The sequence below is a fragment of the Acanthochromis polyacanthus genome, chromosome 7 (assembly GCF_021347895.1).
Source record: "Acanthochromis polyacanthus isolate Apoly-LR-REF ecotype Palm Island chromosome 7, KAUST_Apoly_ChrSc, whole genome shotgun sequence".
In the NCBI taxonomy this organism is placed as follows: Eukaryota; Metazoa; Chordata; class Actinopteri; family Pomacentridae; genus Acanthochromis; species Acanthochromis polyacanthus.
In genome coordinates this window covers 40,045,999-40,070,751 of record NC_067119.1, presented here as the reverse complement: position 1 = coordinate 40,070,751, position 24,753 = coordinate 40,045,999, and the positions used below count along the sequence as shown (strand labels likewise).

Here is a 24,753-nt window from a genome sequence, read left to right as displayed (position 1 = left end):
TTGTGTGGGGTCATGGATAGGTAATGATGCGCCTGTCCTTAGTTTATCTGAGATCAATCAGTGGCACGCATCATCTAAGTTTTTCATTTTGTGCATGTTTGTGCACACGCATGTGTGTGTCTGTGTGTGTCTGTGTGTGTCGTTGTGGTTGTAGAGGTGTGTGTGATGTGGATGTGTGTTTTAGTCCTATATGACTAATTTTTTTGTTGTGACTAACTGCCGGGTAAAAAATGACCCGAAAGACAGTATTTATACCCTGGTGGTGTACAGCTTTGATGAAAATGAGGCCGGAGGTGCGGCTGGAAGAGCGGCTGGAGATGAGGCTGAAGAGCGGCTGGAGGTGCTGGTGAAGAGCGGCTTGAGGTGCGGGTGAAGAGTGGCTGGAGGTGAGGCTTGAGGTGAGGCTTGAGGTGAGGCTGAAGGTGCAGCTGAAGAGCAGCTGAAGAGCGGCTGGAGGTGCGACTTAAAAGCGGCTGGAGGTGATACTGGAGGTGAGGCTGGAGGTGTGGCTGAAGAGTGGCTGGAGATGACGCTGAAGAGCAGCTGGAGGAGCAGTTGGAGGAGCAGCTGGAGGAGCGGCTGAAGAGCGGCTGGAGGTGAGGCTGAAGAGCGACTGGAGGTGCAGCTGAAGAGCGGCTGGAGGTGTGACTTAAAAGCGGCTAGGGGTGAGGCTGGAGGTGAAGCTGGAGGTAAAGCTGGAGGTGAGGCTGGAAGAGCTGCTTGAGGTGCTTAGTAAGCTGATGGGTCTGTAGGTTTTTAGGCACAATCTGTCCCCTCTCTGCTTGTACACCAGACTTACTAAACCGAGCGTCAAGGTTGTGGGGGTGCACCTCTGCTCCTCCATGCTGTGGTAGAGGGAGAGAAGGACCAGGGCCAGCTGGTCTCTAAAAGAGATGTAAAAGTCAGAGGTTATGCCGTCCAAGCCAGGGCCTTTGTTCCTCCTGAGTCTACTGATGGCCTCCTCCAGCTCTCCTAAACCAGGGGGGAGTCACACCATTCGGCATCCTCGGGGCCCTGAGAGCTTCTCCTTCCACTCCTTCTCTGGAAAACAGATCTTGGTAGAAATGCTGTACCTCTTCTTATCTGCTCAGTTTTGTCTATTTTTCCCACTTTTTGCTTGTTAATTATTTATAAGGCATCTTTCTTGCTTTCTTTTTACAAACCTTAGAAGTTGTCTCTCCCTCCGTTGTTTTGTCGTACTCCTTATAGTCGCAGCTTTGCATTTTTTGTTTTTATTTCCAGTTCTTTTTTCAGACATTGATACTCTGTTATGTTGTGTGCTGTATTTCCCTCTATTTTTTCTATCTTTGTTTATATCTGCTCTCTAATTCTAAATTCTTCTCTATTTTCCTCCCACCTTTTCTGTTTGCTAATTATTGCACTTTACTCTTTAACTTCCTCCCACCAGAGTGATTTGTCCTCCATATAATTGATTTCCTCCACTATGTAAATCTTCTGACTTTCTGAATGAATTTTCCGTCTTTGAGCAGACTATTATTCTGACACGGAGTTATTTCTGGACATCCCTGGATGGTCTAGGCCACCCTCCATAGAGGAGTGGTCTGACCTTGTGTTTCCTTTTATTCAGTTCTTGTCTCTTTTTACTATTCCTGGAGAAGTCAAACAGAAGTCAATTCATGTGTGTTTTAACCCTCCAGTTATCTCCATTCAATGTTTATCATTCAAAAAGTAATAGTTGGCTTTTCTTTCCTTTTTTGCTTCATATTTCATGACTTTTCCTGATTTGATGGGACAACTTATTAAGCATGAAATTATCACGATATTTTTAGTGTGCTGAACACGTATTGCAGCGTTGGTGTTCCTCTGGGGGCAATCTGAGCCCAAACTGTTTAAACTTGTCTCTGTGAGACTGAACATATCCACAAAGCAGAGTTCACACTTTTCAGTTGATCCAGCACAGGAGTGAGGAAAACAACTATTCCCACCAAAACTTTGACTCTTCTCATGGAATGGACATGTGAGAAACCACTGGACAATACTGGTACAATTGGTACAATATTTTCAACAGATGGTTCTATGAAGAGCTCCAATATTGACTTTATGTCTTCAACATGTCTGACTGTGTGTCTGGAGGAACACTCTTAGCAGCATGTCTGCCTTGTTGTTGAAGTGAGTAGAGGGACCATCATTTTCAGTTTTTGGTGCTAGCGTGACATAGGGGAGAGGGAAACAATAATCTCATGAGAACTTTCTGGCACCATCCAATCTGTAACCTAAAAGTCTCCAGACAAAGGATGTGATACAAACAAAACAAGGCTTTAAAAAACATTTTGCGTGAAAAACAGCCATATTAGCAATCTAGTGTTATGGATTGACAAGAAAAGTTTTTGGGCTTTTTTTTTTTAAACAAAAACCAGGTCTCAGCGCATTCTGATCATCAGGTAGATCAGCTGCACCTGTGAAATGGAGCTCAGGTGTGGGCTGTTGGTGATCAGCCTGGCTGGGAGACATTATAAAGAGAGGGTTTTGATGCTTCTTTTGGATGAGGAGGGTGGTTCAGAAGGTTCAGCACATCAGCTGGCTTTCTTTACAATACTGAGTCTGAATCTCTGAATGAGAGAATCAAGCTATTCTGTACTCGTGACTGCTTTTTTATTTTTAACCCCATCTTGAGTGTGTAGTTTTTGTTAGTTTCCCTGTTTACGACCTTAAAAATCTTGTGTAGTGTCCTGAGAGGAGGAAACATAACACTAGTGATGAGCAAATGTTTTCACAGGCTAAAGTTCTGTATGCCATCTGGGAACATCTGGCCAACGGAGGACATTCACTTCTCTCAACAATTAAAAGCTTCAACGTGACAGAGGTCCTTCTGACCAAAATACTTAACTTTCCTATTATCCTTGAGGTCAACTTGACACCATTCTATTCAGTTTTATTTATGTAGCACCACAGCCAATTCAATTCACTTTACAGAACCCATATATTTTTTAACTTTATTTTTAATACATTTTCCTTTTTAAAAAAAAAAAATTAATAAATTTTGCTTTTTTGACTACCCGATTTTCATTGCACAAAATTCATCAATTTCTTCAAGTTCATCTAAAGTCCGCCTGGTCAAAGTTAACTGTTCTAATCTCTCTGCATTATTATTTTTCATATGCTCTGCTTCGAAAAGTTTAAGCTCCTTTACTTTATCAGATATTTGTTTCTCTTTTTCTTTTTCCTCTCCTAAGACCACATTATCAGTTTACCTCTTAGGACTGCTTCAGCAGCATCCCATAGTACACTTGGAGAAATGTTTTCATTATGATTGTGACACCTGTAATCTGCAAACTCTTCTTGAGTATGTTTCTGAAATTCTGTCTCATTAAGGAGATCGAGATTTAGTGTCCAAACTCTTTCTTTTAGTTTTATATCTAAATGTATTGTTAGGTAGACTCCTTCGTGGTTGGAGATATCCCTAACGCCTATTTTACAATCAGTTATCCTATGCCTGTCAGAATTCAACATGAAAAAAATAATCTAACCTAGAAAACACTGCATGGGAATGGGAGAAAAAACAAACATTTGTTTGGGTGGAGGTCTCTCCATATATCAATCATACCGAGCTCTTTCAATAATTTTTTTTTCAGCATGTACTGCCTCGCATTTTCCTCATATTGGAAGAGGAGTCCAATGCAGGATGCAGGTGTATATTCTAGTCCCCTCCGCATATCACAACTCCTGACATTTCAACACATAAGTCAAGAACAATTTTAGCAAATTATTTATCACTTCTCGGGGGGAAGGAGGGGTGGGGGGCAATACTCGCCCTCAGGCGCCAGCTCCCATCCCCCCCGGCAGCCCTCCACTCGGACGGCATGGCTTCTTCAATGGCTCGACATCTGACCTCTACATCTTGTCTCCTGACCCTTATTATGCTCTCCTTCAGTAGCTTTACAATGTGCTGCTGGTCCGTCTCTCCTCTCCAACCCAACATCTGGCCGATGGTCACCAGGCCCACCACCTCGAGGGAGCCGCCCAGAAGGGCCTGCACACAGTCTGGGTTGTAGAAGACCGGCTGAGCTAACACGTGAGCTTTGGTGCTATCCTGGGCCTTCACCAGTGGTCGTGCCCATGCCTCCGTGACCACCCTGTAAAAGCTGTCCAAATGTGCATAGTGAGTACGTGGGCTTATTTGACATAACTGGAAGTTGCCAAGATTATTGATTTGCTGCATGAGATAACCTTTCCATAATGCTTGATTTTTTTTTGTCCAGATGTTTGATTATGATTTTGTTTGAGTGCCAGTTTCTTCATGTGAATACCTATTAGGTTTAACCCTCCTTGCTTATAATTGCTTATTATTGGGGCGGCTGTGGATCAGGTGGTAGAGCTGGTCGTCCAATGATTGAAGGGTTGGCGGTTCGATTCCTGCTCTTGCCTAGTTATGTGCTGTTGTGTCCTTGGGCAAGACACTTAACCTGGCTTGCCTCCAGTGCTGCGACTCTCACACTGGTGTGTGAGTGCTGGTGTTGGTCGGAGGGGCCGTAGGTGCGGCTTGGCAGCCACTCTTCTGTCAGTCTGCTAAAAATGTAGCTTACCACCACCAGAGTGAGAATGTGTGAGTGAATGAATAATGGAGCCATTGTGAAGTTCTTTGAGTATGCCTGAAAAGCGCTATATAAATCTAATCCATTATTATTGTTTTGTGTGAGACCAGAATTATTAATTATTAATTTTTGCTCCTTATGCATTGCAGTATGTTTCTAGGTGCGTTTTTACACTGTCCACCTGTTCTGTGTTTTTTACAAAAATGTTTGTGTTGTCTGCATATTGAATTATTTTATGTGTCTATGTGCTGGTGTTACTATCCCTGTGATTTGGCTATCCTTTGTGATGAGCTGGGGCGGTGACTCAGCCACCAAACTGTACTGAAGTGCAGAGAGAGGACAGCCCTGCCTAGTGGGGTGTTGTAGTGGTATTGGTTGTGTCAAGAAACCGTTGCATTTGATTTGACTGTGTGTATTACTGTACAGTAGTTTTAGTCATGTTCAAATCTATTGTGATATAAATCCATCCCTCCTGCTGCAGCTGTTCCATCCCATGTTTAACTGTCAATATTGTATGTGAAATGTCCCTCCCTGGTATACTATATGCTTGACTGTGAACTACTGTTACTAATTCCTGTTTTCAACCGGTTTGCCGTTTGCTTTGCCAGAATCTTACAATCTATTGGTGAGTTTGAGGGTGAGTTTACGAGCCATGTCACAACCGTGTTTTTGTCCAAGAGGTTTAATTCCGAGTCATAGGATAGCAGACATGTGGTCGGGTTCCCACCAGCTCTACCTTGGCCCATCAGGGACGGTTTCTTCTGTCTCCTCATCCACTCCATTCGGAGCACATTGTGGCTTCTCAGAGGCCAGTTTCTCCACCACCTCCTCCCAGTTCAGGCTCTCCGGCTGAGCGTCCTTCGTCCGTGCAGGAGCAGGAAGCCCAACGCCTCCAGAGCCCATTGTACTGGTGAGTGCCTTCCTCAGTTGTTCCTGCTCCACACCATTCAGCACGCCTTCCTCCTGCTCACTCACACACGTCTCCATCCTCTGACACAGAAACAGAGTTTCTGAAATATCAATTTCACTCCTAGTACAAAAACAATTTTTCATCTGATTGTGACACAGCTCCCACTCCTTTGCATAGTGTCCCTGCTCATTACACACATGACACCAGAATCCCCATTCAGACATTCATACATTCCCATTACTGAAGGATGTGGCCCTGCTGTATACACAGACTGCAGACTTTCACCTGGCTATCATGGATTACATGGACATATTCGGGGTCTGTCACGTTCATAAACTGCGCTGAATATGGCAGCGACTGAACATAGTCAGTGAATTTTACCTTGACATACCTTGTGCCGTCAGCGATATTTGTACCAGGCCACATCCTCCTCTATATGGGTGAAACCACCGTCACCTCCTGGCCAATCAGCTTTTCAATGATTTCATCATCTGTGATGTAAAGTGACAGCATGAGGAACGATACTGCCAGCTCATCTTTATTAAGTTCTTTAGCCATTACAGCTGTTGCAACACGGTCTCACGGGGATTCGTGAAACTGTCACGTCAGTTTTTGTTTCGGTTTCGTGCGCACCAACACGATGTCGTCATGTTTTTCGTGCCGCTCACTACGAGCGAAACCCGCTGTGGTAATCACATCTGAAAGTGGTTTATACCGGCGGATTCATGACGATCTAAGCTGTCCATCGGCGTTTGCGGCCGCCGCCGCAGCGGCCGGATGTCTGGCGGCCGCAATGGCGGCCGTGGCGGCGGCCGCAAACGCCGATGGACAGCTTAAATCGTCATGAATCTGCCGAATTTGCATAGGAATTTAAAGAATGTCCGGTGGCCGGAGCGGCGGCCGCAGCGGCGGCCACAAACGCCGATGGACAGCTTAGATCGTCATGAATCCGCCGGTATAAACCACTTTCAGATGAGATGCTAATACGGGCTGTTTTTTTCTCTAAGGGAGGCAAGGCGAAGCTGGCCTCTGAACAGACAGACAGCGCAGAGGGCATGACGGACGTAGTGTAATGCACAAAAGAGCTTGACAAGAGGGGCGCTGTTTTGCTCCTCACAAAGCAGAAATGCCTGATGTAGTGTTTTGACAACAAGGAATGACAAAAATATAAAACATAAAATACATAGTGGTGAAGATTATTTATATTTTTTCTTTCTTGCATATTTTTTTGGGGAAGCCAGGCTTCCCTTGGCCTCCGTGAAAAACCGCCACTGGGCTTAGCCACCAAACTGTACAAAAGTGCAGAGAGAGGACAGCCCTGCCTGTTCGATCTGTGAAGGTGAATTGGCTGTGTCAAAAAACCATTACATTTTATTTGACTGTGTGCATTGTTGTATAGTCGTTCTAACCATCCCATGTACCTGTCCCTGAACCTCAGTTTTGTCATTACCCCCCATAGAAACTTCTATTCCACTCTGTCAAGAGCTTTATGGAAGTCAGCTGTCATATAGATCCCCCCCCATAACTGTTCCACCCCATGTTTTACTGTGAGTATTGTCTGATATGTCCCTCCCACGTATACTGTATGATTGTGTCTGACCTACTATGTTATGTATTACGCTTTTTAACCTGTTTGCCAGTATTTTTGCCAGTATTTTGTAGTCTGTGTTGAGTAGACTGATGGGTCTATCGTTCTTTAGGCACAATCTGTCCCCTCTCTGCTTGTACATCAGACTTACTAAACCGAGCGTCAAGGTCCTGGGGGTGCACCTCTGCTCCTCCATGCTGTGGTAGAGGGAGAGAAGGACCGGGGCCAGCTGGTCTCTGAAAGAAATGTAGAAGTCAGAGGTTATGCCGTCGGAGCCAGGGCTTTTGTTCCTCCTGAGTCCACCGATGGCTGCCTCCACCTCCCCTAAAGTGAGGGGGGAGTCACACCATTCAGCTTCCTCAGGAGGAAGCTGGCTGCTCAGGGTCCCAAGAGCTTCCTCAAGAGCTTCCTCATCCACACCCTCACTGGCAAAGAGTTCCTGATAGAAACCCTGTACCTCTCCCAGAATGTCCTCAGTTACACTAACCTTTTCCCCTTTACTGTTTATGAGTTGGGGCTGCACAGTGGAGTAGTGCTTGCAGCAAGAAGATCCCTGGTTCAAATCCCGGCCTGGGGATATTTCTGCATAGAGTTTGCATGTTCTCCCTGTGCATGCGTGGGTTTTCTCCAGGCACTCCGGCTTCCTCCCACATTTCAAAAATATGCTGAGGTTAATTGATTACTCTAAATTGTCCGTAGGTGTGAATGTGAGTGTGATTGTTTGTCTGTATATGTAGCCCTGTGACAGACTGGTGACCTGTCCAGGGTGTCCCCTGCCTTCGCCCGAGTCAGCTGAGATAGACTCCAGCCCCCCCGCAACCCGAGTGAGGATAAAGCGGTGAATGGATGGATGGATGTTTATGAGTTCTTGAATGTAACACTTCTCTTGTTTTCTTTTGTCCAAACCAAGAAAATACCCCGTGCACCTTTCACCCTCAATGGCATATTTTGCTGTACTTCTAATTATTGCACCTTTACATTTTTTTTGTTTCAATTGTTTCCAGTTCCTTCTTTAAACATAAGTAGTTTGTTATGTTGTAATCTGCATTTTCATCTATTTTTTCCAATTCAGTGTTCATCCGTTGTCTTATTTTGTATTCCTCCTTATTCTCTTCCCACCTTTTCTGTTTGCTGTAATTTATATGCAGTTTTTTATTCTGTCCTTCACTCCCTCCCACCATGAAAATATGTCCTCTGTATATTTGATTTCCTCTGTTATATTTGTTAGGGTTAGACCCAGAAAGTCCCTGTAAGAGTATATATATGGATGAATCCATATTTTCTACTAAGAATACAGACTTTGACGTTTCATTGGCTCTAACATCAGTGGAATTTGATGTTGGCCAAACATGGCAAGATAGTGTACCATTTTTCTGATATGTGGAAATCGTGTCATGGTCTTGGACTGTGTGCTGTTTACGTCCTGTTTATTTTGACAGTTTGTTTCTCTTGTTGTTGACTTCCTTCCTCCATGTGTTTCCATTTTGGTTCACCTGTGTCTCCCAGTTAGATGTCTGTGGATATATAGTTAACCATGCCTGACGAACGTCAGCGGGGTTACTGCATTTGCTTCGGTATCTGGCTGGCTGGCTGGCTGGCTGGCTGGCTGGCTGGCTGGCTGGCTGGCTGGCTGGCTGGCTGGCTGGCTGGCTGGCTGGCTGGCTAAGTATGTATGTATGTATGTGGGTGTGTGGGTATGTCCGGTCAGATATCTCTGCAAGTGCTGAAGTCAGGATAATCAAACTTGGCACTGAAGATCAGTCTAAGGTCCCCTGCTCACTTGTGGAGTTACAGGTCAGCAGATCAAGTAGGAAGGGATATATGTAGGATGATCAAAATTGATACAGAGTATCATGCATGGGTGTGGTTCTGCCCCCTACTGGGGGCTCGTCGAGTTTGCATTTGCCTTCATTTTATACCAGTTTGTCCTGTTTTTTCACCTGTTGAGTCTTCGGTTCTCCTTCCTGGTCTCCATCCGGACTTTCCTTGTTTGCCCCAAGTGCTCCAACCTTTAAAATATTTGGTTCTCTCACCAGTCATGTGTTTTTGCATTTGGATTAGTTGCTTTTTTGAGGCTTTTTTGGACTTCTTCGCTTTCTATTTCCATTCTCTGCCTTTGTAACCCTACCAAGTGTGGTTTGAGTAAAGTTTAGTTTGTACTTTATGGATTTTGCTCATTTCATTTGGACACTCTTGTCAGTTGTTCCTTGTTAGACACACCTTGGTGTTTCAACCATAGTAATCCAGCTTGAGTGTGTAGCTCGTTCTTTTTGTAGTTAACTCAGCATATTTGGCCAGTATTACCCCTCTTTTAATGCTGTGTCATTGATTTAGTAAAAGCCAGAGCTTGATTTTTCTTCACATTTTGGCCTCTTTTGCATTTAAATTACAGCAAAAAGCAATAAATAAGTTTGATAAACGAACTGATGGTTTTATGTTGCTTCCCTGTAACACTGAGTCTAAACATACACTTGTTTTTTAATGTGTGTCAAGGTGATAAGGTGGAGGTAATTGACTGTAAATTGCACTTTATTTTACTGTATTCAAATCAAAGTGAAGGATTCAAGGTTCTTTATTGTCATACAAACACACATATTTACATGAGATGGCACAAAATTACTAGTCTAGTCCTGGTTGTAAGCAAAAGAAATAACTAAATTAAAATATGAAAAATAAGGGAAAATACAAAGCCACTGTAAGATACTTAGCTTAGATCTTTTGACACACTGAATCTACGTTTTGCATTTGTTAAACTCAATAAAACAAAAAATGAAGTAGCTGCTTTGCTCCGAAATGACGTGCACAGTAAGCAAGAAGTCCTGTTGTTGATAATAACCCCAAGTTTAGTTTCCAGTTTGGTCTACACACATTTCCCATCAATTTAAAGTGAAAACAGGCCACTAATTAGGTCAAATATGATTTAAAAAATTTATTTAAAGAGATATTATATGAGCAAGACTCAAAAGATATCAGCTGTCAGAATGTAATATTTTTATACAATTTTGCAAATTTATTGGAGTTTTGACGCTTAAACAAAAAAAGTAAACATTAGTTACACGCAGACATTAAAGAAAAGACCAAAACTTGAATCCAAAGTGATTTACAGACTTTCAGATTAATTCTTGCTAGAATTATGGAGGCTGTAACTGATAATTCCAAAAAGGAATGTTATTATTTGCATGTAATGAGTCCAAACCTTAAATCAGCTCACCTCTGGAGGCGTTTTGGCCTCAAACAACCAAACCTCTAAAAGAATCATGAGATCCTGATGAATATTACAGAACTAATATGCATCACTGTCTTGCATAATAATATTCATTATGACAAACAATCAAACGGGCTGCGAAGGGAATCCTAAAACAACCTCCCTGTTGTTTTCAGGATGCATCCGGGTGTCCAGTGATTTCATGAATATTCAATAAAGATAAAATAAAACCGCTGGTTACAGTTTAATTTGCTCATTATACAGCTGGATGGCCTGCTAGCTTTACAAACGATGGATCCTCTATTAATCCCAGAGCACAATTCTAGTTACCATGAGGCTGTGATTTTGTTTCACAAGTTAAAAATTTTTAAAAAAACATCCAAAGTCAACTCTAAGACATTTGAAATCTGCTTCTTACACACGTGGACAAAATTGTTGGTACCCCTCAGTTAAAGAAGGAAAAACCCACAATTCTCACTGAAATCACTTGAAACTCACAAAAGTAACAATAAATAAAAATTTATTGAAAATTAAATAATCAAAATCAGCCATCACTTTTGAATTGTTGATTAACATAATTACTTTAAAAAAAAAACTAATGAAATAGGGCTGGACAAAAATGATGGTACCCATAACTTAATATTTTGTTGCACAACCTTTTGAGGCAATCACTGCAATTAAACGATTTCTGTATTTGTCAATGAGCGTTCTGCAGCTGTCAACAGGTATTTTGGCCCACTCCTCATGAGCAAACAGCTCCAGTTGTCTCAGGTTTGATGGGTGTCTTCTCCAAATGGCATGTTTCAGCTCCTTCCACATATGTTCAATGGGATTCAGATCTGGGCTCATAGAAGGCCACTTTAGAATAGTCCAACGCTTTTCTCTCAGCCATTCTTGGGTGTTTTTGGCTGTGTGTTTTGGATCGTTGTCCTGTTGGAAGACCCATGACCTGCGACTGAGACCAAGCTTTCTGACACTAGGCAGCACATTTCTCTCCAGAATGCCTTGATAGTCTTCAGATTTCATCGTACCTTGCACACTTTCAAGACACCCTGTGCCAGATGCAGCAAAGCAGCCCCAAAACATTACTGAGCCTCCTCCATGTTTCACCGTAGGGACAGTGTTCTTTTCTTCGTATGCTTGGTTTTTGAGTCTATGAACATAGAGTTGATGTGCCTTACCAAAAAGCTCCAGTTTGGTCTCATCTGTCCAAAGGACATTCTCCCAGAAGCTTTGTGGCTTGTCAACATGCATTTTTGCAAATTCCAGTCTCGCTTTTTTATGAGTTTTTTTCAGCAGTGGTGTCCTCCTCGGTCGTCTCCCATGAAGTCCACTTTGGCTCAAACAACGACCAATGGTGCGATCTGACACTGATGTACCTTGGCCTTGGAGTTCACCTTTAATTTCTTTGGAGGTTGCTCTGGGCTCTTTGGATACAATTCCAACGATCCGTCTCTTCAATTTGTCATCAATTTTCCTCTTGCGGCCACGTCCAGGGAGGTTGGCTACTGTCCCGTGGGTCTTGAACTTCTGAATAATATGAGCCACTGTTGTCACAGGAACTTCAAGCTGTTTAGAGATGGTCTTATAGCCTTTACCTTTAAGATGTTTGTCTATAATTTTTTTTCGGATGTCCTGGGACAATTCTCTCCTTCGCTTTCTGTTGTCCATGTTCAGTGTGGTACACACCTTTTCACCAAACAGCAGGGTGACTACTTGTCTCCCTTTAAATAGGCAGACTGACTGATTATGAGTTTGGAAACACCTGTGATGTCAATTAAATGACACACCTGAGTTAATCATGTCACTCTGGTCAAATAGTTTTCAATCTTTTATAGAGGTACCATCATTTTTGTCCAGGCCTGTTTCATTAGTTTGTTTTTTAAATAATTATGTTAATCAACAATTCAAAAGTAATGGCTGTTTTTGATTATTTAATTTTCAATAAATTTTTATTTATTGTTACTTTTGTGAGTTTCAAGTGATTTCAGTGAGAATTGTGGGTTTTTCCTTCTTTAACTGAGGGGTACCAACAATTTTGTCCACGTGTGTAGCACACGTACACACACACACACAGAGAGAGAGAGAGAGAAACTGAGCGTGTGCTACTGATTGATCTCACAAAATCTAAAACTTTCTTGTGCAGGTGCCACATCAACCATCCACGACAAATCTCAAGTTTTACCAATTTCAAACAAATGAAACATTTCTTGAAAGCATCTTTATCTAACGGGGAATGTGTTCAGAGGCTAGAAAGGTGCTGCACATGACAACACCACCAGTTCTCTCTTTGCTGAAGCCATGAGGGCAGTTTTCAGGTTTCAGTACCCAGCAGGTCAGAGATCAGATTTTTTTTTTCAGTCATCCAGGAGTAACAAGGACTGTAAAACAAATACTGTGTGCTGCACGTGTGACAAATACAGTTGCATTCTGTCCTCCATGTGTTAATTAGAGCTTAATATGTTCGTAATATTTTGCTTTGAATCTGTTATTTTTCTATTCTTATGATTGATGTAGGTTATGCTGCTTGTCAGTGGGAGCAATGATTCAAAAGATGAGAGAATTCTAGTATTTTGTAGTTTTACATTCCATTGTACAGTATACAGCCATGGCCATAAGTTTGGACACAAGTACCATGGGGGACAAGCTGGAGCAGACAGGAGTGGACTCTCACCTCACAATGTGGCTGCTGGATTACCTCACCAACCGGTCACAGTTTGTGAGGGCAGGAGACTGTGTGTCCGATACTGTGGTCTGCAGTACAGGGGCCACACAGGGGACTGTCCTTGCCCCCTTTCTTTTCATCCTCTACACTGCACACTTCTCCCATCACACAACAAACTGCCATCTTCAGAAGTTCTCTGACGACTCTGCCATCATCGGCCTCATCACAGACGGAGATGAGGATGTCCACGTGTGTAAAAGCCCAAATTGCAGAAGACTCCATCATCACTCCAGGAGAAGAGAGAGAGGGAATGAAAACAGTGGATCCATGTGATGAGATCCAGACTGACCTAAGACAGTGGGTAACAGAAATATGCGAGGAGAGCAGGTCACTTGCTGCAGCTAATGGGGATCGAGACAATATTCACTTCCTCCCTGAGATTATTCCCCATATAATACGACTTGCAAGTTACTTACCGCTTGGACAGGAATAATGGTCCCTCCTAATAATGGTCGTTCCTTCCTGTATTGGTAACATCCGACAACTTCACTTTGTCGCTGATTGAATAACAGTTAAGTACAACTTTCTGTAAGCATAGAACGCTGCCGCTGGTGAAACCCACAGACGGTGGCATTGATGTCTATGGCGCAGACCACAGACGTCATCAATTCGGGTCATGTGATCATCTGTAAATAAAACTTGTAATATCTCAGAAAGTATAGCAGCACAAACGAAAATTCTAACGGCACAAATCAGCACAAACAAAGCACTAAAAAAGTAGACCAGTCTGGTTCATTTTGGAGCAAGCTGGGGGGATGATGACCTCTGAATGAAATAAAAAATAATCTTTAATATCTCAAAAACTATAGCAGCACAAACGAAAATTTTAACGGCACAAATCAGCACAAACGAGGCACTAACCACTCAGCCTGTTTGTTTGGATTTTTTCTGTGGGTGGGGGGTCAGCTTCACTGAGCCAGGATAGTGGCCCTCCAGGAACGGAGTTTGACACCCCTGCTTTAAGCAGTCTTGGACATATGCCATCTGGGCCAGCTGCCTTCCCAGAGCAAAGTCTCTGAAGCTCCAGCATCACCCCTGTCTCTGTGACAGAGACGGATACAGGTGCTGGAACGGAAGTGGCTGCAGCTGTGGAAACGTGTAGGAGATGGAGGAGAAGAAGGAGGAGCTATAGTGGGGATTTCCATATGTTGAGGAGAAGAAGGAGGAGCTATAGTGGGGATTTCCATATGTTGAGGAGAAGAAGGAGGAGTGGCAGTGGAAGTAGGTGTGTCCACAGTGTCAAATCTGTTGAAGAACAAGTTGAGTTCATCAGCTCTTTCTACATCACCCATTACTGGCTCCCTCCTCTTTTTATTGTTGTGTCAGAGATGGTATTGATTCCTCTCCACACATCACAGATGTTACTGTGTTGAAAATTCCTCTCTATCTTCTTTTTGTATTCCATCTTTGCCACTTTCAGTCTCCTCTTCAACTCATATTGCACTTCTTTGAGCCGTTCTTTGTCACCATCTCTAAAAGCTTGTTTTTTCTGGTTGAGGATTGCCTTTATGTCGCTTGTGATCCATGGTTTGTTATTGGGGAAACAGCGAACAGTCTTTGCAGGTATGACTGTGTCTCTACAGAAGTTGATGTATTCAGCAAAGCTCAAGTCCTATAGCCCAGTCAACATTCAGCCTGACCACTTGGATCAGCTGGTCATATTTTTTGTGCCATAGCACAGCAACCCCTCCAGGAATTCTGCCACGGAGTATCCTGGTATTACAGTCAGTGGTAGATTACCCTGCTCCATAGAAGTCGCAGTGTATAGAGTTCAGCTTTTCGAAATCCTGCTTTTCTAGAAAGGTCTCCTGCACACACAATATGTCGCAGGTTTCCAATAGTTTGTTTACAACAAGGCGGCGAGCTTTGTCGCTATCCTCCTGCCCAACGCGTAATCCACACACATTATATGACCTGATATTAATGTTCATAGCTTCTGTTGTTAACTATGAGTGCTCGCCTCACTGACTGCCTCAATAGCCCCAGTCTTAAGCGTATCGCCAGGTAGAGAGCTGATTTCAGCCTTTCCCCCCCTCCTTTGGGCTAAGCTAGCAGTAGCTCTCGGTTTGCGAGCCTTGTAATAACGGTCCCTTCTGACCAAAGTTGCGCATTGTACAGTTCATCTACTTCACTGCACTCTGCTGTTACATGGAATGAACCAAAATGTTTACCGGTTGACAATATTTTTTCACATGTCACCGGCTTGCCCAGTTTCTCAGTCAAATAAGCACACAGGGTTTCAGCATTTAGTTCAGGAGAGAACCTCATGGCAAATACACTCACCAGTTTCGTTTTGATCACTGGGAAATTGCTTGCAGTCCCGGTGCCAATTACTCCGATTTTCCTCCGCTGCTCCCTTTTAGGTTGACTCAGTGGGGCAGAGTTAGGCTGCATCCCCGCGGATGGTTGAGGGGGTCTTCCTCTCTTTAATACAGTACTCCATGCCGGTGATTGAGGAGCGGAGGTCCTGGAAGCACCGTGTCCATGAGTTGTCTCTCCCAGTGACAAGCCACTCTGTGCTGTTACGCCCTAAGCGTCCGTAGTTGGCATTGGCGCCATCTCTCCCCAAGCATGTCCTGCGCCTTCGGAAGTTTGCACTGGCGGTGCGCGCTGCCTCTCCAAAGCCACCAGGCGTAGCTCCAAATCCGCTGCGACCGTCCTCAGGCTCACGTTTTCACCTGTCTGGGTTTCCATAGTCATTCTCAGACTAGATACTTCTTGGCTTAGCTGTTGAATTCTGCTGAGTAGCGCAGATGCGTCCACGTGCTCAAATCCAACAGGTGGGAGTCCATCCAGATTGTGAGATACAAATCTGGGAATGTTGTCACAGAACTCATTCAGCACCTTGATACAATCTTTCACGTTCATATCTTTCTGTGGCCCCTTGTGCTTTACGCACCGCACTGAAGTTTGACACATTTCAAATAGCAAACGCTTGGACTCTTCAATCCATTCAGAGGAAAAGTTATTAGTCACCAACAACACGATTTCGTCACTGGGCAATGTTCTCATTTTGACAGTGATGAAATCATCAGTTCATCTTCAACTATTACCCTGCCATCAGTGGTTTTATATACACGATCTCAGTTTTGATTCGGAGGCCTCCAGCTGCTCCAGCACGCACAGCCACACCCGCCACCATCTTGACTTAAAGAAATGCTCTCATGTGCAAATATGTTGTCTGAAGCTTTGTCATGAATCTTCAGGTAACCACCTGCTTGCTTTTGGGGTAATTTCGGTATGAACGCAGCGTGGACGAGCTGGTAGCTGGCTTTCATATGTATTAAATATGAAGAAACTTCTGAACTTTTCAATTCTTACATTCTGAAAACAATGCCACATACCCAATTCTATAGTCATTCAGTCCAATCACTTAATCATGGCACTAAAACTGTCATTTTCGATCCTGTAGGCCTCCCCAGGGCCTACACCCAATGCTGTGAGGAGACGCCACCAAACTGCACATGGCAGCCCCAACACCACACTCATTAAATCCATCAGACAGTCATTGTGTGTTCTTGTATCTTTGTCCCAGAATGTGAACTCCATATAGGCAATGAAGCTGACCTTCATCACATTGATGAATTACAGATGAGTTGAAATAGAATAAAAAGATTTACACTGAAGAGTTCTTGAGAAGGCCGAGTTCCTTGATGCAGCCACATGGTCAATAAACTGTTTCCCTTCCTCAGCTACACCAGATGCTGTGGCAGCTGGTTCTTAAACCTTCCTCCTTGGGCTCCATTTTCAACTTCCTCAGCTAGATGGAGTTAAACTCTCTGTGCTCCTCGAGGGGGGTAAACACACCTATAGCCATTCATTCTCCCATAGACACACATGCACTCTCTCTTCTATTCACATCGATATACTGATAACAAAGGGAATGTATGAAATCAACATGGAGCTCAATTTGGTTCCTACACCAACTTTATTGTCATAACACAGAGTCCAAGTATAAAGACAAATGCAGTTGAGTACGTAACTGTAAGTGCAAAAGAAGCAGTAAAAATGCTTCATGAACAGTTTGAGTGTCTACAATATAATACGGTATAAACAGTACTAAGTGGTGTGATCACATTAAGTATATAAATGGAATAAACTGGAGAAGACAATATGAAATATATAAATGAACAATATGAGATATATGCAGTTATTCCGTATCTTTCTAGTTTTGTCTTTGTAGCCTTGCTGTTGTTCCAAAATCTGTTTTTATATGTTCTTGTATATTTAAGATGAATACTCATAACTGTAATGACAGATGGATAAAGATGAAGAGGGCGGAAGACAAAGGTAACCTTCAGGTGTGCTCTCCAGTTTGTTGGCCAAATATTCCATCATGGCTGTTCTTTTACCCAGACGTTGATCCAACCATCCTGAAGAACCACAAGTCAAACAAGTCAGAATTCATGAATAGCATCATCAAGGCCCATACTGAAGAAGAATGGGGTTCTCAGATACAAATTTACTCAGACGGATCTAACAAAACTGATAATGGTGAAGTCACTCTTAGTTTATTCTTTCCAGTTTTCAAGATCAGAAAAGGCTTTAGAATTACAGATGACAGCATTCACTGCAGAGATATCAGGGATCATTTTGGCACTTTGATGGGTGATGGACAACAAACTGGTCAAGTCAGTCTTATGTAACGATTCATCAGCCGTTTTGACATCAATAAAGAAGCAAGCTCCAAATCCAGACCCAATTTTCTATTACAAATATTTCAAGTACTGTTTCAAATTCACAGAGCAGGGTGTGAGGTGGTTTCATTTGGGTTCCAGCACATATGGGTGTGGAGGGCAATGAGGAAGCAGATAGCTTGGCACAAAGAGCAACCAAGGAGGAAAGAATAGAATTTGATTTACCACATGGAAAGACAGATTATGACTCTGTCATGAACAGACTAGTCAAAGAAATATGGCAGAGGGTTTAGGAAACAAAAGAAGAGGGGGACTGATTTTGATATTCAAGGTAAAATGGGAAAAGTAAGAAGGTGGTGCAAGAAGAGACTCAATTGTTCTAACCTGGCTAAGACTCAGACACTGCAGTCTGAAAAGTGGACTGGCTTTGATTGGGAAGCACAGAGATAGGAACTGTGAGTGCGGTGAACTAGAAACTGTGAGAAATGTTCTTCTTAAGTGTAAGCTCTACTCATGCCAACAGAAGAAACATTAGAGACTAGGAGCAGCTGGACGAACTGTTTTTAATCTTTGCTTACTACTTAACATAGAGGAGTGGACAAATATGAAGAACCTTCTGAACTTTCTCATGACCACAGGACTGCATAAGAAAACATTGAGGATTTTCTAAGAACTATGAGCAACATCCAGTAGGTGGCAGCAATACGTCAGTGATGAGTCTGGTCCGCCTAATTCAATGAGGAAGAAGAAAGTAACTCAGTGTTTCTGCCGGAACTTCACAGTGTGACACCCGGCGGATGTAAACAAAGAAGCATGAGCAGAGTTAGCTCCACTGCTGTGTGGACTGAGCTCTAAAACGGCTGTATTATAGTATGAATGAGAAATATCAGAGCGATAAAGTAACGATGTGTTCAGTTGAGTATCTGAGAGAGTTGATCAGCGACAGACTAACTGCTGTTGTTGGAGAAATATTCACAGAGTTTGAAAAAACCATCGTCCAGTACCAGGAGGAGATCGATCGTCAGCGCAGACTGCTGGATGTCATCTGGAAACCACACATCCCCTTACAGCTCATAGGTGTGTATGTGTTTTACGACGCTGAAGTTAGCTTCGGATTCAGCAGCTTCCGATTCGGCACTTAAGGTAAAAGTTAAGGGGAATGAAATGAACGTGCGGTGCGACAGTTTATCCACTGATTATCTGTTTTTTTTCGACACTTCTTGATGTGTAAACATTTTAGACATTTGGGTAAGACATTAACTATGCCTGAAAAGAGCTATTGTATTTGTGAAACTTGTATTTTATTTCTGAAAACGTTAAAGGGGATATTTCACCGTTTTTGCTTTATAACCAGTCCTTATTAGACCAGGTCCAGGTTGAGAACCGCTACACGTAGACTCTTCAAATCTGGACTGAATTATTCTACAGAGCCTGTAGATTCATAAAAACATAATCTCTGATTTGTGAAACCTTTATTCTATTTGTGTAAAAGCAATTAAAGCACATTTTACTGTTTTTTCAGCAAATAGACCACATTAGACCAGGTCCAGGTCGAGAACCACTACACTTAGACTCCTCAATCTGGACTCGATTAATCTGTAGAGCTTAAACATTCATGAAAACGCCATTTCTGATTTGCGAAATCTTTATTTTTCATTTCAATTCTTTGTCATTTTGGTATGTCTCTCCATCTCATTTGTGAGAAACATGAAGAATTCTTCTTTCTACTTTAAAACAAAAGTAGAAAAGTTATGTCTACTTCTTTTGAAACATTAAACACATAATGTACGCAGATTGGTCATGTGGCAAATATACACCGAAAAACTATGATTTGCTGTTGCCTTTCCTCCATCATGTTCCAATGTTCCACTGCTCCCACAGCTTCTGTCACTGTCATTTTTCTCACCTCTTGAAGAGCCTGTACTGTTGCCTGTGTTAGAACCACTTTAGCTGTTAGTGTGCTTATTTTTCATCTGAACAATATGAACACATACACGGTAATTCTTTTCTATCAGTACCCAAAACACTTTGGAATATTTGATAATTAATTTGGTAGTATTTTTCTAACATCTGCTATTATTTCATACTCTGCTCATGTTTTCCTGGCCAGCAGCTGTCCTAACTGTGTTCCTTCCTTTGCACCTGACCTTCTACTTACCTGCAGACATGATCCTTATCCTAGCCCGCAATACAAAGTTTATGTAAACCTGCAAATCATGTTTAACATAGACGTACTTCACAAAAGGAAATTAATTCAGGTTCGATAGGTTTACTATTAATTTATAAAGGTGTGCTATATGTACATCAATAGCATACCAGGATAAAATTATTTATTTTAATGTGTAAGGCTGCTACCCCTTTTTTTTCCAGATTCTGCCTTCCTGCAACATTTAAGGTTTTCCATTATCGTACTGTCTGCCTTACTGCCTTCTCTGTTTCCCCTCTGTTCCTTATTCCTGCACGTCTCTCACTTCAATCAATGGATTTGTTGTTGGCATATTTTGCTTTTCTCTTTTTTCCATTACTTGTAACTATCAACACAAACATACCAACTACCAACACTGAAAGATAACATAACAAATAACAGAAATATGTGTACTTCACAGAACAAAGAAGTACACATCTTCTGAGGTTAAATAAGTACCAACACTTCTCTTAATTATACTATACACAAGAAATAGTACTACTGCTATTCCTGTATTTATGTGTTCATAAATGTAAGTCAGCCAGCTGTTGGCCTACCTCTGACAGCATTACATTCAGGATATATTTGATCCTGTCCGAGGACACCATGGTGTTGACTTCGGAAGATAGGGTGTCACAGCTGTCAAGAAGGTCTGACAGGTACCTCACAATTCTGTCCAGCTGCATATCATCATCAAAGATGATTGGGACCCACTGATCTTTAAAAGAAAATTGAGGCTTCTCATCACTGGAAAGAATGGCCTGAAAAATATGGATTATGGAAATAATGAAACATGTATATGTCAGGGTAGAGACTGCGATTTGGTAGAATTGGAGTTTCTACCAGTAGAGATTGCGATTGGAGTCTCTACCAGTAGAGATGGAACTTTAAATCTGACCCCTGCCCTGACCCCTGACCCTAACCTTAAAGCTCGTGTCCGGAGTTTCCGTTTGTTTTCAATTTATGTATCATTTTTTAACAAAGCTTAAATGTATTAGTCTAGTTCGATACTATAACATAATGTTAGTATGACGCGATATGAAAATTTATTCATGAGCTCCGCCTTCCTCTCATAGACCCACATGTTATTCCAAAAAGCGCCAGTCGCTGCTGACCAATCAAGTTCGAGCTTCAGCTTTGTCATGCTGTCAATCAACGGTTACGCGCACAGCAAGCAAGCCCATGCAGAGATGGACGAGCTACGCACTACGCAACCGCGTGCACATTTGTTTTGCTTGTGGAGGAGCTGAGAGAGCATCAGGGATCAGCAACTTCCAGAAAAGTTACCAATCCCACGGCTTGTCAGGCCAAGAGACTGCAGGACGTTTTTTGGCTCGGGGTGCTCGCGTCGCTCCCCGACCACGGCCTCCATAGCCCGCCTGACGGCTTCGTTTAGATGCCCGACCTCTGGAGGAAGATGTTGGGGCGTCTGGGACATACTCTTCGTCAGAGGAGTCATGCAATTCTGAACTCTAGATAGAAATAAATAAACAATCTAACACATATACACGCGTAAATGCACTAAGTTTGATAAACAACGTCATCGAGAGGGATACACGAGTGTAATCACATATTGAAACTTTACTCGTTCGTCCTAGCAGATTCATGTTATTTTGGTATTAGGACAAGTTAGACTCAATACAGAATTCTAACGTAATTCCTTTATTATTTACTAAATGTACTAAATGTAGAGGAGTGGAAAACAGCAAAACAGGCAAGATGCTGCAACACTCCAGGCACTCCTGTCAGGTACTGCGCGCGTGCACAAATAAAGGGGTGAAATCAGAGGGAGGGTGGGACCAACAGTTTTTTGGGAGACGCTGCGATTCAAACTCCGGACACGAGCTTTAACTAACCCTGACCATTTAATCTAACCCCTGCCCTGACCCCTGACCCTAACCTTAAAAGTCTAACCTTAGCCCTGACAAATCTCTACTGGTAGGATTGAAGTTTCTACTGGTAGAGATTGCGATCGCAATCTCTACTGTTAGAGACTCCAATTCTACCAAATCGCAGTCTCTATCCTGACATATTTATATATCTATATATCTATCCTGACATATATATATATATATATATATATGCATCCATGACCTTTTATTCCACCGTTTTACAGGCATCTGCTTTCTTTCTGTTGGCTGAGCAGAAGTCTGTTAGTTTAAATAGGCGAAGTACAGCCTTTCCCCTTTGATTTCCGCTCCCCCACTTGTACCTTGACACGTCGAACTAGACCATCAGTCCCTTTCACAGTCTCAGCCACTCGTCCCAAGTGCCACTCATTCCTTGGAAGTGTGTCCTCCTTAATGATGACTACATCATCCACTTTCAAGTTGCGGCGAGGCACATGCCACTTTTGTCTCAAGGAAGCATTCAAGAGGTACTCTTTCCTCCATCTACTCCAAAACTGCTCGACCAGGTATTGTACCCGACGCCATCTTTTTGCCATGTACACATCTTCCTTCACGAACTTCCCAGGAGGTGATAAGGCAACCTTAGATTTCATCAAAATTAGATGATTTGGAGTCAAAGGCTCCAGTGAATTGGGATCATTGATGCTGTCAATGCTCAGTGGGCGGCTATTCACAATAGCCATAGCCTCATAGAACAGTGTTCTGAGCGAGGCATCATCCAGTCGACCCGAGCTCTGAGTAATTGTAACATCCAGTATGTTGCGGATGGATCGAATTTGCCTCTCCCAGATGCCACCTGCATGACTGGCCGAAGGTGCATTAAAAACAAATTCACATTGCTTATCCGCCAAGAATGTTTCCAGCACCTTAACATCACACTGCTTGAGAGCTTCTTTGAATTCATTTTTTGCTCCCATAAAATTTGTGCCTTGGTCACAATAGAGCTGGCGCACTGCTCCTCTGAGACTGACAAAGCACCTTAGTGCATTGATGAATGGGTCTGTGGTCATGTCTTCCAGCATCTCAATATGTACTGCTCGGGACGAGAGGCAGGTGAAAATGAGTCCATATCTTTTGTACTCCTTTCGACCTCGCTTGACCACAAAGGGGCCAAAGCAGTCCATACCACAAAATGTGAACGGGGCTGAAACCTCGCAACGTTCTGGAGGAAGTGCTGACATCCTTTGCTCTTCAACTGGTCGTCTAAATCTCCTACACCGCACACATATGTGTATCAACTTGGCGACCGCCTTGCTCCCACCAATAACCCAAAACCCATTGGCTCGGAGTTCCATTAACGTTTGCCCCCGGCCCTGGTGGCAGATCTGGGCATGGTAGTGAGCCAAAATAAGGTTGGTAATATGGCCATCTTTGGGAAGAATAATAGGATGCTTCAACTCTAGGCTGAGGGTTGACCCCTTCAGTCTCCCACCGACGTGGATGAGGCCTTCTACCAAAATGGCATCGAGGCGATACAGGGGGCTTGAGCTAGGAAGGTTACCTCCTTGCGGATTTTCCTGCAGTAACTTAAGCTCTTTGGGGAAGGCTTGCTGCTGGACAAGCCTAAAGACTGCCTCAGTAGCCCTCCTGCGCTCCTCCACAGTGACCAAGTCACCTCGTTCCCTTGTCTTTAACCTCCGAATTCTTGCTACGGTCTTAACGAGCCGTGTCCAGGTAGAAAACCGATTCAGCCGACTTAAAACGTCCTGCTGTTCATTAATTTGAGTTGTAAATGCTTGAACTGACCGTACCTCAGGATCACCGACGAGCAACTCACTGGGGGGGCTAGATGCTGGAATGACCTCTCGCTCCCATAAAAACTGGGGCCCTGAGAACCAGTTGGATGAGGACAAGTCTGAGATGGAAAGACCTCTAGAAGCGTGGTCAGCAGGGTTTTGTGCTGTGTCGACATAATGCCACTGACTTGGGTCTGTGCTCTCCTTTATCAGTTGAACACGATTAGCTACAAACACATGAAACCTGCATGCTTCGTTATTGATGTAAGCTAACACTACTTGTGAGTCCGTCCAAAAGAATTCCTCATCGATCTTCATCTCCAGTTCTGACCTTAACATGACACCAATTCTGGCAGCGATGACAGCGGCTGAAAGCTACAACCTTGGAATACTCGTGATCTTTGTGGGTGCCACCCTTGCTTTAGCCATTACCAAACTGCAATGGACCTCCTCCTTGTCATTCACATATCTGATGTAGGAACATGAGCCATAACCAGTATTACTGGCATCCGAGAAATGGTGCAGTTCCACTCTAACGATGGTGCCAAAATTGCAGGGATGATAACATCTGGGAATGGTAATTTCCTTCAACCTCTGGAGACCGTCCTTCCACTCCTCCCACCGTGCATGCAGGCACTTGGGAACTGGATCATCCCATCCAGTGCTCCTACGACACATCTCCTGCAAAATACATTTCCCAATTAAGGTGAATGGAACCACAAAACCAAGGGGGTCATAAAGGGAGGCAACAACTGAGAGAAGTCCACGCCGAGTTGGAGGGTGCTCCTTTGCACTGATGTTAAAACCAAAAGTATCATTCGCCACTGACCACTGGATACCAAGAATGTGTCCCTCTGGTGTTATATTGGGATTGAAGCCAAAGGCATCAGTTGTAACTGCTCTCTTAGTGGAGGCTACGCTAGAGACGACTTCCTTCTGGTTTGAATTGAATTTATGCAACCGGAGACCTGCCCTCTTGCAGAGTTCCTGAGTTTCAACAATTAGCTCCTTTGCCTCTTTAACTGTTGGGACACTAATCAGCCCATCATCCACATAGAAACTCCTTTCAATAAAAGCTGAGGCTGCCGGGAAGTTAGTCTTTTGTTGTTGAGCCAGGTACTTCAGACCAAAGTTGGCACACCCAGGGGAGGAGCTAGCCCCAAAGAGGTGGTCAGTCATCCTGTACTCCCTTGGTTCTGTTTCCAGCTGTCCACCCTCCCACCAGAGAAACCGTAGGTAGTTACGAGCTTCTGGTACAACATGGAATTGGTGGAACATTTTCTCGAGGTCACAAACCACAGCCA

General features: G+C 43.2%; 3 protein-coding genes across 9 annotated transcripts in view; all 3 read left to right on the top strand.

The window, feature by feature from the left end:
* Window positions 1-24,753, top strand: part of LOC127534684 (zinc finger protein 239-like) — a 214,726-nt gene that overhangs the window by 97,908 nt on the left and 92,065 nt on the right. The gene's annotated exons all lie outside the window — the stretch shown is intronic.
* LOC127534685 (zinc finger protein 239-like) overlaps window positions 1-24,753 on the top strand; it is a 121,833-nt gene that overhangs the window by 30,238 nt on the left and 66,842 nt on the right. The window lies entirely within an intron of this gene.
* LOC110946270 (zinc finger protein OZF-like) overlaps window positions 18,350-24,753 on the top strand; it is a 97,280-nt gene continuing 90,876 nt past the window's right edge. Inside the window, exon 1 of the mRNA XM_051950536.1 lies at window positions 18,350-18,695. Coding sequence (XP_051806496.1) covers window positions 18,491-18,695 — 205 coding nt within the window. The 5' untranslated portion in view covers window positions 18,350-18,490. The remainder of the gene's footprint in view (window positions 18,696-24,753) is intronic.